The following is a 14,904-nucleotide window of genomic DNA, read 5'->3' as shown; positions in this document are numbered from 1 at the left end:
TATACACTCGCACACACACACATATCCATCCGCACATACACAGACATTCCCCCTGAGGTAAGTCTTTCCACTCCCGGGATTGGAATGACTCCTTACCCTCTCCCTTAAAACCCACATCCTTCCGTCTTTCCCTCTCCTTCCCTCTTTCCTGATGAGGTAACAGTTTGCTGCGAAAGCTTGAATTTCATGTGTATGTTTGTGTTTGTTTGTATGTCTATCGACCTGCCAGCACTTTCATTCGGTAAGTCACATCATCTGTGTTTTAGATATATTTTACCTTGTAAAAAATTAGAAAAGGAAATCATCTCAGTAACCTCTCTGAACTAATCAGATCAGTCATAAATGATGATTTTAGGAAGCCTTCAGCTGAGTCAGATATGATTGAAATAATAAGACAGCATGTGTAGCATGATGCATTTCAGAAATATTCCCATTTTCATGTGCTGCGGGAGTTTATGTAAGTAAAGGGTGTGATGTCTGCTTGTGTATTTCGTTCCACCCCTCTTTCCCAGCAGTCATCTGGAGGACATAAAAAGGCAGCTTCAGGGAAGTGTAGGCAGAACAATATACAAGCAGACACCACATCCAACACTTATCTGAACTCCCAAAGTACTTGATAATGGGAATAAATCTCTGAAATATGTTGTGCTACACATGACAAAAAAAACTCCTTAAAGTTGTGGTTAATTCAAACTCTGCACTTTATCCTCTCCACCAGGGGTACCTGTCCCACACTGTCATGAGAAACCTCTGCTAAGTTTGGAAACAATGTTTGGTGGCCATAGTGCCATATTAATAACCTAAGCCTGGTTCTGATGACACACACACACACACACACACACACACACACACATATATATATATATATATATATATATATATATATATATATATATATATAAGGTAAGTCTTTCCGCTCCCGGGATTGGAATGACTCCTTACCCTCTCCCTTAAAACCCACTTCCTTTCGTCTTCCCCTCTCCTTCCCTCTTTCCTGATGAGGCAACAGTTTGTTGCGAAAGCTTGAATTTTGTGTGTATGTTTGTGTTTGTTTGTGTGTCTATCGACCTGCCAGCGCTTTCGTTCGGTAAGTCACCTCTTCTTTGTTTTTATATATAATTTTTTCCCACGTGGAATGTTTCCCTCTCTCTCTCTCTCTCTCTCTCTCTCTCTCTATATATATATATATATATATATATATATATATATTGTAACAACTGAGACACCAATTGTAACAACTATAACGGCTTCTGACACCCAAATGTAACAGTTGTGTTACTAAATCTGACAGTTCTGTCACTCAATGTAACTGGGTTTTCTCTTTTGATGCTGTCAGTTGTCAGGATGAGCATTCTAAGCGTTCTGTCAGGGTGAAAATATTAAATAAATTAACTTTTCTCTAACATGTGGGCGGGGTGGGTTCTTCCTTGGCTCGGGTATGAGGTCGAATGAAACATCATTTTTACATAAGATAACTTTTATTGAAAGTTTCGTACAACTGTATCTTACTGGGACGTTCTGGTTCGGAGAGCGGCAGCCGTGTCGTTTGCGTAGCCTTCTGCTGCGACAGCGGCGGCGGCGGCGGCGTCTGATTACGCGTAGCGGTGTGTATCTCGTGTCGCCGTCTCGCCCAGCTGACCGGAGACGCGCAGCACGAGGTGGCCCGTTTAATTATTGCGAGCGACGTCGTGCATCGGATGGTGATACCTTGAATGTGGCGTCCCAGTGTTTCTCTTCTCTAAGCGGCCGCGTGTGTTGTGCGTCGACCAGCGGAGCGGCGCGGCGGGGGAAGGCCAGTGTCCCGAACTCGAACCACGGACTCCCGCTTGCCAGTCTTCGGCTGTCAGGTCTTCATCCCAGCTCACAGGTAACTACTGATGTGAGGCCATCTCCTTCCCGTCCTCACGAGTCACCCGGGTATGTAAAAACCAGACTTCAAATACCTTTTAACTTCTGTCTTCTGGCGCCGCGGCTGCTGCTTGCTATTCCATTACAGCGGCGGACTTGGTGCATCTGTGCATGAAGCAGTCTCTTCTTGCATGACGGTCTTCAGCCCAGAAACTGACTGAAAACTACTGCTACTCTTCTTTTCTTCCTTCGTCTCTCGTCTTCGTCTCCGTCTGTCTTCATCTGTCTTCATCTGTCTTCATCCGTCTTCAACTCTCGGGCCCACCGCGTCTCGCGTATTTATTCACTTCAGTTCACTGGAGGTGAACGACTTCACGGCCATTGCCTCTTCTGTCACGTTGAAAAGCTTCTCGAAGAATCTTCTTGACCTGGGTCATTGGCTCTTGGAATGTAGGCGGGGGCCTCAGATCGCATGTGACGACTGAGAAACACGTGAGCTGGTCATTGCCTCTTCCGTCACGTTGAAAAGCTTCTCGAAGAATCTTCTTAATGTCGGTCATTGGCTCTTGGAATGTAGGCGAGGGCCTTTGCTCACATGCGACAACTGAGAAACACGTGAGCCGGTCGGGCGATGCCCTGACGGCTGAATCGACAGCGCCCGCTTATGTGGAACTCGCTGACTCCACAGTCATTGTTTCTTCTGTTCTGCCCGCTGAATGCCAGTATGTAACTCTCTAAACTAAACCAAGTTTTCCATTTATATTCTAATTTCCAGTTCACTTTGATTTCACTAATTTATTTACTTAAGTACCACTCAACATTCCTCCACCCTTCGGAGAAATTCGCCCTCGAATTTACCACTCAACATTCCTCCACTCTTCACACGGAAAAAGCACAAGCACTGAAAACTCTCGACTTAGAAGATTACATACGCTTCAAATTAAGTATGTGGAAAATACTTTATCACTTTACAAAAGCACTGTACGGTCATGAATCACATAGTTCACACATAAATGGTTGTAATAAGGGTAACAAATCTTGGTGACAATGAATAAACAAAAAATAGATTTTGCACTTAGAAAATTACATAGCAACAGCTGTTTAATCTACCCTATACTAATGCAAGAATATCTATTCTACAGTATTGTTTATGTTAACAAGAGACTGTTTAATAAAGAATGAAGTACAATAAACAAAATTAATACGCTAATGCACAAAAGTAACTGCTGAAGTACACCAGTTAAGAGTGTGGTATCCAGTTAACAGGGATTTGATGAAGTGGTATATTATTATTTGGCTTATTTTTTCGTCTTAAATAAAAGAAAACTGTAAGAAAGCAGAAACACCAACACAAAGGTTCCAGATATACCCGTTCCTAGCATTATAATTTTAGTTTTGTGTTCACCTTTTAATTTTAAGACATGTTGCATCATGACATTGGCATCAATTTTGCTTTGCTGTGAGTTTATGACTTCAGAAGGGAACTGTCAAGGGAGTAATTGAGGTAGGATAGGTTTTATGTAGGAAATGCTTGCATGGCGTTTTCTGAAAAAAGCAAACAACATGTTTATGAACCTACCAACCTAGTAAAAACAAAAACAAAGAACAGAAGGAATACATTGTTAACTACAAGATCTACATGTTTCTACGTTCAACTTTTCTTTCTTAAAAAATAAACCATTATAATTTATTAATTATTTACATTTGTATACTGTCCACAGTCTACTAAGATTCAACTAGGACATTCGCACTCTTGGTCGAAGATTGTATGGTGCCATGTCTGTATGTTGTGCTGGCGTGGCCACTCTTTTTCCTTTACGGGAACTTCCTCCACCCTTCGGAAAAGCAGATACTATTGTTGAAGGAATTACATCTGGAGCGCCCTTAAAAGGTTTTAAACGACTTGCATGGACAATGGTAGTTCGGGTGGGCAGTTGCAATTTAACGTTGACTGGTGACGTGATCTCAATAATTTGATAAGGACCTCTGTAGTTTGTTACAAATTTCTTCGTTTTTCCTTTAGCTATGTAAGGAGTTGAAAGCATAACCCACTGACCGATTTTGTAATTTGGATATTTAGCTTGGGTATTACCTAATCTTTCCTGTCGTTCCAAAGCCTTTGTATTAGATTTTTGAACCTTTTTCCATACCTCCTTCATCATTCGACTGAAATCTCTTACTGTTTCTCCGACTTTTCCGTTTTTCTGCCTGATTACATCAAAAGGGGATGGCATTTTTTTCCCATAGACCACTTCATAAGGTGACATGCCAGTTGCTTCATGCGTTTTGGCGTTGTATACCGACACGATTATTGGTAAATACGTATCCCAATTAGAATGTTGTTCGTTAATATAATAACTAAGCATCTTGCCAATTGTCCGATGAACTCTTTCTGTGCGCCCGTTGCACTGAGGGTGTAACGGAGTTGTGCGTAATTTACGCATTTTTAGTAAGTGGCACAGCTGTTTCATTAATTCAGACATAAAATTAGATCCCTGATCCGTGATAATAGCTTCAGGTACGCCAAATTTAAGTATCCAGTTGTTAACTAAAGCTTGGGCAACTGTATTTGCTTGCTGATCTGGGAGACTCACCATAGCTAGGTAGCGGGAAAAGTGATCGATAATTGTAAGAACATACTTATTACCAGCAGGTGTTTTATGAAATGGCCCGTAGAGATCCACTCCGCAGATTTGAAATGGACATGAAGCCTCGGGGAGCCGCTGTAAGGGTATTTTTGAACGAGAAAGTTCAGCTCTTTGTGCGCACGCAATGCAATTACGAACGTACTGCGCAACATCCTGCTTTCTGGTTTGCCACCAAAATCGCTCTGCTACTCGTCTTTCGGTTGTCCGCTGTCCACCGTGTCCTGCAAGGATATGATCGTGGGCCTCTGCCATTATTTCTTGTCTAAGGTGTTGGGGAACAACAATTCGCGGTCCAAGTTTTGTTTTACGGCATAATACACCATCTTCAAAGCAAAATTGTTTTTGAGTTGCGTATTTTTTACATTCTGTATCCTCATCTTGTGCCTTTCTCCAGTCCTCAGTATCTCGGCCTGTTGCTTCCAAAAGTGCTATTTTCCGACTTAGGCAATCTGCATTCGTGTGTTTTTTGCCTGGTTTATGGATAACTTCGAAATCCATTTCGGAAAGACATAGGGCCCAACGGGTAAGACGACTAGATGGATCCTTTAATCCAAGTAACCATTTTAAAGCTGCGTGGTCTGTAATGACCTTGAATTTTCTACCATACAAGTAGCATTTAAAGTATTTGATACCATAAATAACACTTAACAATTCTTTCTCCGTTGTGGAATAATTTCTTTCTGCCGTTGTTAGTTGTCTCGAAGCGTAGGCTATGGGGTGTTCAGCGCCATTAATATTCTGACTCAAAACAACTCCTACTGAATGACCACTTGCGTCACAGGATAAAATAAATTCTTTATTATAATCTGGGTAGGCTAATACTGGACTGTGTGTTAACTTATCTTTAAGGGTTTGAAATGCTGATTCACAATCTTCAGACCAATGAAATTTTGCACCCTTTTTCAACAATTGGGTTAAGGGTCGGGCAATTTCAGCAAAATTTTGAACATATTTCCGATAGTACGATGCGAGACCAATGAAACTTTGTACCTCCTTAACGTGTTGTGGTGTTGGGAAGTCCTTAACTGCCGAAATTAATCGAGGATCTGTTTTAATTCCTTTTTCACTAATGACATGCCCAAGGTATGTAACCTCTGTCAATGCAAAACTACATTTTTCCATATTTAATGTTAATTTAGCTTTTCTAAGTCTCTGAAAAACATTACGAAGACGCACAGCATGTTCATTAATGTCTCTGGAGAATACAATAATATCGTCTAGATATACAAAACATTGCTGAGTTTTGAGTCCTCGCAATACTCCATCGAGTAGTCGTTGAAAAGTTGCTGGTGCATTTTTCAAACCGAAAGGCATTCTTTTAAATTGCCAGTGGCCTCCAGGGGTAGAAAATGCTGTTTTATGCCTATCTTCAGGTGCGACTTCCAATTGATGATATCCGCTACGTAAATCGATTGTTGAAAAGTATTTACTGTTACCCAAACTGTCAATGATATCTGTAATGTTTGGAAGAGGATAAACATCTGAGATAGTTTGTTTTTTAAGGTGTCTGTAGTCACAACAAAATCTATATCGTTTCGTACCGTCGGGAGACTTCTTTGGAATAATTACAATATTTGAATTATAAGGCGAATCAGAATATTCTATAATTCCATCTTTTAGATGCTGTTCTATAAATTCATCCAGTACTGGCTGTAAGTGATGCACAACTCTATAAGGCTTCCTATAAACTGGGGGGCTATTTCCTGTTGGGATCCTATGGTGTGTGATGTCTGTTGCTGGCAATGGACCTTCTGCATTAAATAAATCTTGGAACTCAAGTAAAACTGCTTCTATCGTGTCACTATCCTTTCCTTTCAAATGCTCAATCTTCTGGCGCAATGCGGTTTTATAGGCGTCTGGTTTCTGACCATCATTAATATCTGACCAAATGAAATCTTCCTCTTCAAAAGTACTGACTGTAGCTACTAATATTCCCTTATGCAACTCTTTGTCCTCCACTCCGAAATTGTCAATATGTACCGGTACTTTTCTTTCTCCCTCAACGTCTTGAACCCGTACAACACTCCTACGTACAAAACAATGTGATACATCTAATTCCTCATTTTCCTCTAAAGGCTCTATTAGACACACTGTATCTGTAGGTACTTCGTGGTCAATGGTCATCCAGAGAAGTTTTCCTGAGCCAGATGGTATCTGATCCCGCGAATCAACCTTCAAGGACGTTGCACGCAGTATAGTTGATTTCGCCTTCCGGTTAGAGAAATCTTGCGGCAGAGGGCCCTTTGCAGCGGTGTCACCTAGCTGAAACACTATTCCGCTAAGTTCTACAGTTTGCTGTCTGAGGTCGATTTTAGCGTGATGTTTATTCAGGAAATCCAACCCTAGGATCGCGTCGTACCCGTCAGTTACCTTTGTTACCACTTCTACATCTTCCTGAAATTGTACACCGTGAATATAGAAAATCAATGATGTACATCCTAATGACTTAACTGTACCTCCTCCTACTCCACTCAATCTATACCTTGGAGGCTCATATTTCTTTTCTCCAATACATTTATTACTTACTATTGATACGTTTGCGCCTGTATCCACCAGTATCTTTGCCTCTTTATCCTGTATGGTAGCAGATAACCAGCATTCCGCCTTCACATTCGCCTTAATGGCATGAAATTTTATTGGGAACGCCTGGCGGCGGCTCCGACATTCCCGTTTGAGTTTAACTGATTTCTATTTCCAAAAACTTTCTTAGACCTGCATTCCTTGAATGTGTGACCTATTCTTTGACAATTAGTGCATTGAGGTTGTCTGCAGTTTTTTGCTATATGTCCGTGTCGATCGCACCTAAAACATCGTACTCCTGTTGAAAATATATTTCGCTTCTCCTTGTATCTGGTGGCAATGTCAATTTCTTCAAAAGCTGTCGCCACAGATACAGCTTCTGCTAAATTTTTAGGAAACTCTGCCCTGACACGACGGGACGTTTCAGGAGGCAACCCTCGTAAAAATGTATCCAGAGCTCTATTTTCTGCCTCTTGTAAAATAACTTTATTTGCTTCATCACTAGTTGTCAACTGATAGGTGTTAATATTAACTTTTCTAATCCTATCTACAAAGCTTTCTAACGACTCGTTTTGCCTCTGAGTGATAGCGTTTAACTGTTCCCTATAAAATCTACAGCTGTTCTGTTTTTGAAAACGTTTAAGCAATCCTTTCTTCAATTCCTCAAATGTTGGAGCATTCCGTAATTATTCATGGTATAAGACGTGTGCTTTAGCCTCTCCTGTCAATCTTAACTTTGTCATTTGTAAGAGCTGTTCATCTGACCATGATCCTAACTTTGCAGCTGCTACTAAATCATCAAAAAAGGCTGTTATGTCCTCGCCAGGTTTACCTGAAAAAGGAGTTACTAAGGCTGCTGCTGAGGAATCTAGGGTGGGAGGGATAGAACTGGTTTGCCTAACCTCACTCAACCGCTTAAATAATGCATTATTATCACTTTTAAGCTGTTCTATCTGATTAACTAAGATCTGAATAGCTTCCTCAGTAGAAACCGCTTGTGGTGCTGACTCTGACTTTGTACGATTTCGTGTCATCATTTTACAAACTATTAGTTACACAATATTACCACACTGAATTCAAAAGATGTTTAAATATTTCCGACAAACTCTTAAAATCATGAGAGAAAATACACTTCTAAATAAAGAAAATATTACGACTGCTATGCAAACCTCTATCCCTTCACACATTAAAAAATAATAACTGGGGACCTTTAGTGACTGTCATTCACACCTCATATTGAGCCAAAGGTTTTTTCTCTGACACCAAATGTAACAACTGAGACACCAATTGTAACAACTATAACGGCTTCTGACACCCAAATGTAACAGTTGTGTTACTAAATCTGACAGTTCTGTCACTCAATGTAACTGGGTTTTCTCTTTTGATGCTGTCAATTGTCAGGATGAGCATTCTAAGCGTTCTGTCAGGGTGAAAATATTAAATAAATTAACTTTTCTCTAACATGTGGGCAGGGTGGGTTCTTCCTTGGCTCGGGTATGAGGTCGAATGAAACATCATTTTTACATAAGATAACTTTTATTGAAAGTTTCATACAACTGTATCTTACTGGGACGTTCTGGTTCGGAGAGCGGCAGCCGTGTCGTTTGCGTAGCCTTCTGCTGCGACAGCGGCGGCGGCGGCGGCGTCTGATTACGCGTAGCGGTGTGTATCTCGTGTCGCCGTCTCGCCCAGCTGACCGGAGACGCGCAGCGCGAGGTGGCCCGTTTAATTATTGCGAGCGACGTCGTGCATCGGATGGTGATACCTTGAATGTGGCGTCCCAGTGTTTCTCTTCTCTAAGCGGCCGCGTGTGTTGTGCGTCGACCAGCGGAGCGGCGCGGCGGCGGAAGGCCAGTGTCCCGAACTCGAACCACGGACTCCCGCTTGCCAGTCTTCGGCTGTCAGGTCTTCATCCCAGCTCACAGGTAACTACTGATGTGAGGCCGTCTCCTTCCCGTCCTCACGAGTCACCCGGGTATGTAAAAACCAGACTTCAAATACCTTTTAACTTCTGTCTTCTGGCGCCGCGGCTGCTGCTTGCTATTCCATTACAGCGGCGGACTTGGTGCATCTGTGCATGAAGCAGTCTCTTCTTGCATGACGGTCTTCAGCCCAGAAACTGACTGAAAACTACTGCTACTCTTCTTTTCTTCCTTCGTCTCTCGTCTTCGTCTCCGTCTGTCTTCATCTGTCTTCATCTGTCTTCATCCGTCTTCAACTCTCGGGCCCACCGCGTCTCGCGTATTTATTCACTTCAGTTCACTGGAGGTGAACGACTTCACGGCCATTGCCTCTTCTGTCACGTTGAAAAGCTTCTCGAAGAATCTTCTTGACCTGGGTCATTGGCTCTTGGAATGTAGGCGGGGGCCTCAGATCGCATGTGACGACTGAGAAACACGTGAGCTGGTCATTGCCTCTTCCGTCACGTTGAAAAGCTTCTCGAAGAATCTTCTTAATGTCGGTCATTGGCTCTTGGAATGTAGGCGAGGGCCTTTGCTCACATGCGACAACTGAGAAACACGTGAGCCGGTCGGGCGATGCCCTGACGGCTGAATCGACAGCGCCCGCTTATGTGGAACTCGCTGACTCCACAGTCATTGTTTCTTCTGTTCTGCCCGCTGAATGCCAGTATGTAACTCTCTAAACTAAACCAAGTTTTCCATTTATATTCTAATTTCCAGTTCACTTTGATTTCACTAATTTATTTACTTAAGTACGACTCAACAATATATATATAAACAAAGATGAGGTGACTTACCGAACAAAAGCGCTGGCAGGTCGATAGACACACAAACAAACACAAACATACACACAAAATTCAAGCTTTCGCAACAAACTGTTGCCTCATCAGGAAAGAGGGAAGGAGAGGGGAAGACGAAAGGAAGTGGGTTTTAAAGGAGAGGGTAAGGAGTCATTCCAATCCCGGGAGCGGAAAGACTTACCTTAGGGGGAAAAAAGGACAGGTATACACTCGCACACGCGCACATATCCATCCACACATACAGACACAAGCAGACATATATATATATATATATATATATATATATATATATATATATATATATATATATATCCTAACAAATGTTCATTACAGCTATAGCGTATATATAGTAATAGATGAGTTTTGCTATTTGGACAGTAAAATAACTGATAATGGCCGAAGTTGAGAGGACATAAAACAGAGACTGGCAGTGTTTCTGAAGACGAGAAATCTTTTAACAGTGAACACAGATTTAAGTATCAGTGAAGTTTTTTCTGAAGGTATTTGTCTAGAATGTAGCCTTGTATGGAAGTGAAACATGGACAATAAACAGTTCAGGCAGAAAAGAATAGAAACTGAGTATTAGATGGCTAGATCATGTACCAATGAGGAAGGTACTGAATAGAAACGTGGAGAAAAGAAATTGGACTAAGAAAAGGGATCAGTTAATAGGACCCATTGTGAGACATCAAGAGGTTGCCAATTTAGTATTGGAGGGAAGTGTATGTGTTGGATTGGGGGGAGGGGGGGGGGGGGGGTTAAAAATTGTACAGGGAGACCAAGAGATGAATATAGTAAGCAGGTTCAAAAGGGTGTAGGTTGCATAGTTATTTGGAGATGAAGAGACTTTCACAGGGTAGAGTAGCATGGAGAGCTGTGTCAAACTACTCTTCGGACTGAAGACAACAGCAGCATCATACACTGATGAAGTGTAAAGAAAAACAAATTGTTTCATTATACAAGTGGTCAGGATTACAGGACTGCTTTGAGACTCTAAAGATCAAACATTCTTTAATTAGAGTTCTACACTTTCTGGGATGCAATAATAGAGAACCTCTATATATCTTTTGTGCATCTCTGTACATATGGTTTGTAAGTTTGTTCACAAAACATCAGTAATGGTTGCTGTACAGTCATGACACATAACTTGCCAGCTAATTACATCCCAGACATGTTCAATGAGTGATGTGTTAAGGGAGAATGTAGACCAAGGAAGTTGTGCTATATGTTATTCTTTGAAGAACAATTCTTGCACATATGCCATTGATTGCCATGAAGTATGTGATGTGGCTCCATCCTGTTGAAACCAGGCTTCTTGGACATTTGGAAAGTTGTTCAATGCAGGTTTAATGAAAGTTCGTAACATCTCCACATAACGATCAGCATTGACAGTTATTGTGTTTCCCTGTTCATTTGCGAAAAAATAGTGTCTGGTAATCCCATATGATGAAACACCGCACCATACTGTCACTTTACTAGTGTGTAAAGGTCGCTCATGAACGTCATTATTATTTGTTTTTGCCCAGTAACGGTAGTTCTGTTTATTCACACAACCTGTGAGATGAAAATGTGCTTCATCTGACATCCACAACTTGTTTAGACATTCATTGTCATTGTTTATTTTTGTTATCATTTGTTGACAGAATCCTAATCGCAACAGGTAATCGTTGTCCTTCAATTGTTGCACCATATGTAGTTTGTATGGATGGAATTTTAAATCAAGTTGTAGAATTCTGTGAACACTCCCCTGGGACATTCCAACCACTGCTGCTTGCGTATGAATTGAATGCCGTGGACTCCGTAAGACAGACTCACATATATCATCAATGTTCGCTGGAGAACACACACTTCTTGGTCGTCCTGTTGGTTTCTTCTTGAGGGCAGATCCAGTCGCTTCGAAGTTATTTGTTGTTTCGACGGAACGGCATCATAGTGTCCTAAATTACAAAAATGTTGAAACTCCCTCTGTGCCACTGTCAAACTATCATTGTTTTTATAAAACATTTTTATGGCTAAAGCATGCTGTTGTCCGTTCCAGTGATCCATGATTACTGAAATGGTGGACTGTTTACTCGCTAACTGTCACAAACCCACTGTGCTGCCACCTGCCCATGGCTGCCACTACTCATTTCAAACAGTCCTGTTATTCTGTACCACCCTGTAGTAGACTGATTAGGATGTAATAGCTAAGGGCCATACTTCGTAAACACTGCAGCATGACTTCTATTCTTATGGCTCTAGCCAGCTTGGCATTGTTTAGGACACTGGTGTGCATGTTCCTTGGCCTGTTATCTACTGATCACAATGTATGAAGTATTTGCTATCAGATGGCTCACAAACATTTATGCAGTTAGTAAACAGCAATGGATAAAGAACTGTTGCTAAGAACATGTGATACATCGTAAGCTTTTTTCAAAACAGTGTCATTGTTGTTAATTTATTATTTCATTTTAAACCACGTAATCAGAAATAGAATTTAGCAGTCTAATGCTAAGCCATTATTAATACCGTGTACAGAGTAAGCTACAGACAGCTGCTTCTTTTTGTTAATGTACACCTTGCTTGGTTTGACGTTCATGAAATTTATTTTTTGTGAGATTTACAGAACACTGTTGCATGAATTTACCTTACTTGGAGACTTCCTCACTCTTAAGACCTCAGCAAGAAGATATCATTTGTGAACCGGTATTACTTCTACAAGTGATCGTGCGATGATGTAATTAGTTCTACAGAACTGAGGAATACCCTATAAAATATCTCACTGGTTCTTTGAAGTACACACATTTTTGTGAAACATACTAGCACCTATTGGTTATTATTTCTGTCCATCGGATAAGAGTCTATAGGAATGTCCCTTCTCTTTTGCACTGTCTTTCACTCTGAGGGACATAGAGTTAAACCTTTCTTTTCATTTTTCCCATTTACCATATGTGATAAAACATGGTTTATACAAATGTGTTACATTACAGAGTGTAACTAAATTCCCTTTACAGACTATAAGGACAGGTTCCTTACACAGAAATAATAAAGAAGTCTAGTAAACATGGGCTGTAAAATGTGTGCTTTAAGAGCTATAAGCACTTTTTCATGTTCAATATTGCGAAACACATCTCTTCTACTACAAGCTCTTTGCTTTTCATATTATGGCATGAGGTGCTCTGGACCAAAGCAAGAAAAAATTGTCCAGTAAATGTGAGCTCTAAAGTACTTCAAGCAGTATGAGCTCTAACTCATTTTTGCTAGTGAGAAAAACATCTCTCCTATTGAACAATTCTCATAGCTCTTAAGGTATGCATTTTAGAGCCCATGTTTACTGACATTTTTTCTTCTTTTGATGTAAGGAACATGTCGTCAAAGTCTGTAAAGGGAATTTAGTTTCACCCTGAACTTTGGTTGCATTGTGCCTAAGGATTATCACACATTTGGAAACCAAGGGTGACTTAAGAATTTCATTTCAGTAATGATATGGTAATACTATTATTGCACTAACTTCAATACCTTGTGCTCATTTCCTGAACTTCTTAACGTCTCCTCTATGATTGTGGAGTAATATGCCTTATACATCATATAGTAAAGTAGTAGAAACTGTAGGATAGCACATGAATCTAACATATACATCTCTACTCCACAAATTATCTAACAGTGTGTGATGAGATGTACTTTGGCACCACTAATGTAACCCCCTTCCCTATTCCATTCAGAAAAGGAGCATGACAAATACGACTACTTCAAATTTTTTTATGATTTGCATATCAGTACCATTTTGAGAGACATATATTGAGAAGTAGTAATATGTTGCCCATTCTTCTTTCATTATATGCTGCCTGAATTTTAACAATAAACCTCACTGTAATTCACAATGTGTTTCTTATAGAAACAACCACTGAATTTTAATCAGCAGTACTGTAATGCTCTCAAACTTACTACATAAAACCATGATGAAACACGCCACTCTGATAAGAGTCCTAGACTAATCGGCAGTACATGATGTGAGGGGTTGGATGTAATTGGATATTATGTGGATGTTCACAGATAATCCAAATTGTGGCTACTCACAGCAACAGTTGCTATAGTTGAAAGAAAGAGAGAGTCGTAGAGAGAGAGAGAGAGAGAGAGAGAGAGAGAGAGAGAGAGAGAGAGCGCTACATGGCCCACCTATTCACTGTATTTCACATTTTCCACGGAAAAGTGAGGAATAATTTTCAGTTGGAAAGACAATAATTTAGTTGTCTGTTCATTGACTTGACATGACACCTACTGAACAAGTAATAGTGCTTGGTGCCTCCCACAATATGGATTTTGCACCTGTAATTTGCTTCCCTACTCAGTATTTTGCATAATTCCTTTATGTTATTGTAGACCATGTGTGGGCCAACTGTATTTAATCTGAGATTGTAATTTTATGGTGCTGCAACATTCACAAATTGTAGTGTATATAGACATAATCAACTTATTCATTTAAAATAACTCTTTTTTTCAGTACTTCGTTCTGTTGTGTGGCCAAAGACTTCCCAGTGGTTTCTCAAAGAGTGGCTCAAGGTATGTAGAATTATGGCATCCATCTGCATAAAAACTATGCTTGTAGGAGACAATGTTGCCATGACAAATATATAAATCTTGTCATTGTTAACGATTTCCATACCTTTCTGGCAGATTAAAACTGTGTGCCAGACCGAGACTCGAACTCGGGACCTTTGCCTTTCGCGGGCAAGGACAAGTGCTCTACCATCTGAGCTACCCAAGCACGACTCACGCCCCGTGCTCACAGCCTTACTTCTGCCAGTACCTCGTCTCCTATCTTCCAAACTTTACAGAAGCTCTCCTGCAAACCATGCAGAACTAGCACCCCTGAAAGAAAGGATATTGCAGAGACATGGCTTAGCCACAGCCTGGAGGATGTTTCCAGAATGAGATTTTCACTCTGCAATGGAGTGTGTGCTGATACGAAACTTCCTGGCAGATTAAAACTCTGTGCTGGACCGAGACTCGAACTCGGGACCTTTGCCTTTCTCGGGCAAGTGCTCAAGTAGTAGAGCACTTGCCCGCGAAAGGCAAAGGTTCCGAGTTCGAGTCTCGGTCCGGCACACAGTTTTAATCTGCCAGGAAGTTTCATGTCAGTGCACACTC

At 40.9% G+C, this 14,904-nt stretch overlaps 1 protein-coding gene across 2 annotated transcripts in view; it reads left to right on the top strand.

Annotated features, from left to right (window-relative positions):
- LOC126457801 (sorting nexin-14-like) overlaps window positions 1-14,904 on the top strand; it is a 215,651-nt gene that overhangs the window by 91,872 nt on the left and 108,875 nt on the right. For both annotated transcript variants that reach the window (XM_050094398.1, XM_050094399.1), the window contains exon 10: window positions 14,258-14,316. In XM_050094398.1, coding sequence (XP_049950355.1) covers window positions 14,258-14,316 — 59 coding nt within the window. The remainder of the gene's footprint in view (window positions 1-14,257; window positions 14,317-14,904) is intronic.

The sequence above is a fragment of the Schistocerca serialis genome, chromosome 2 (assembly GCF_023864345.2).
Source record: "Schistocerca serialis cubense isolate TAMUIC-IGC-003099 chromosome 2, iqSchSeri2.2, whole genome shotgun sequence".
Lineage (NCBI taxonomy): Eukaryota > Metazoa > Arthropoda > Insecta > Orthoptera > Acrididae > Schistocerca > Schistocerca serialis.
Note: the sequence above shows the minus strand (reverse complement) of the source record. Positions and strands in the feature narration are given on the sequence as shown.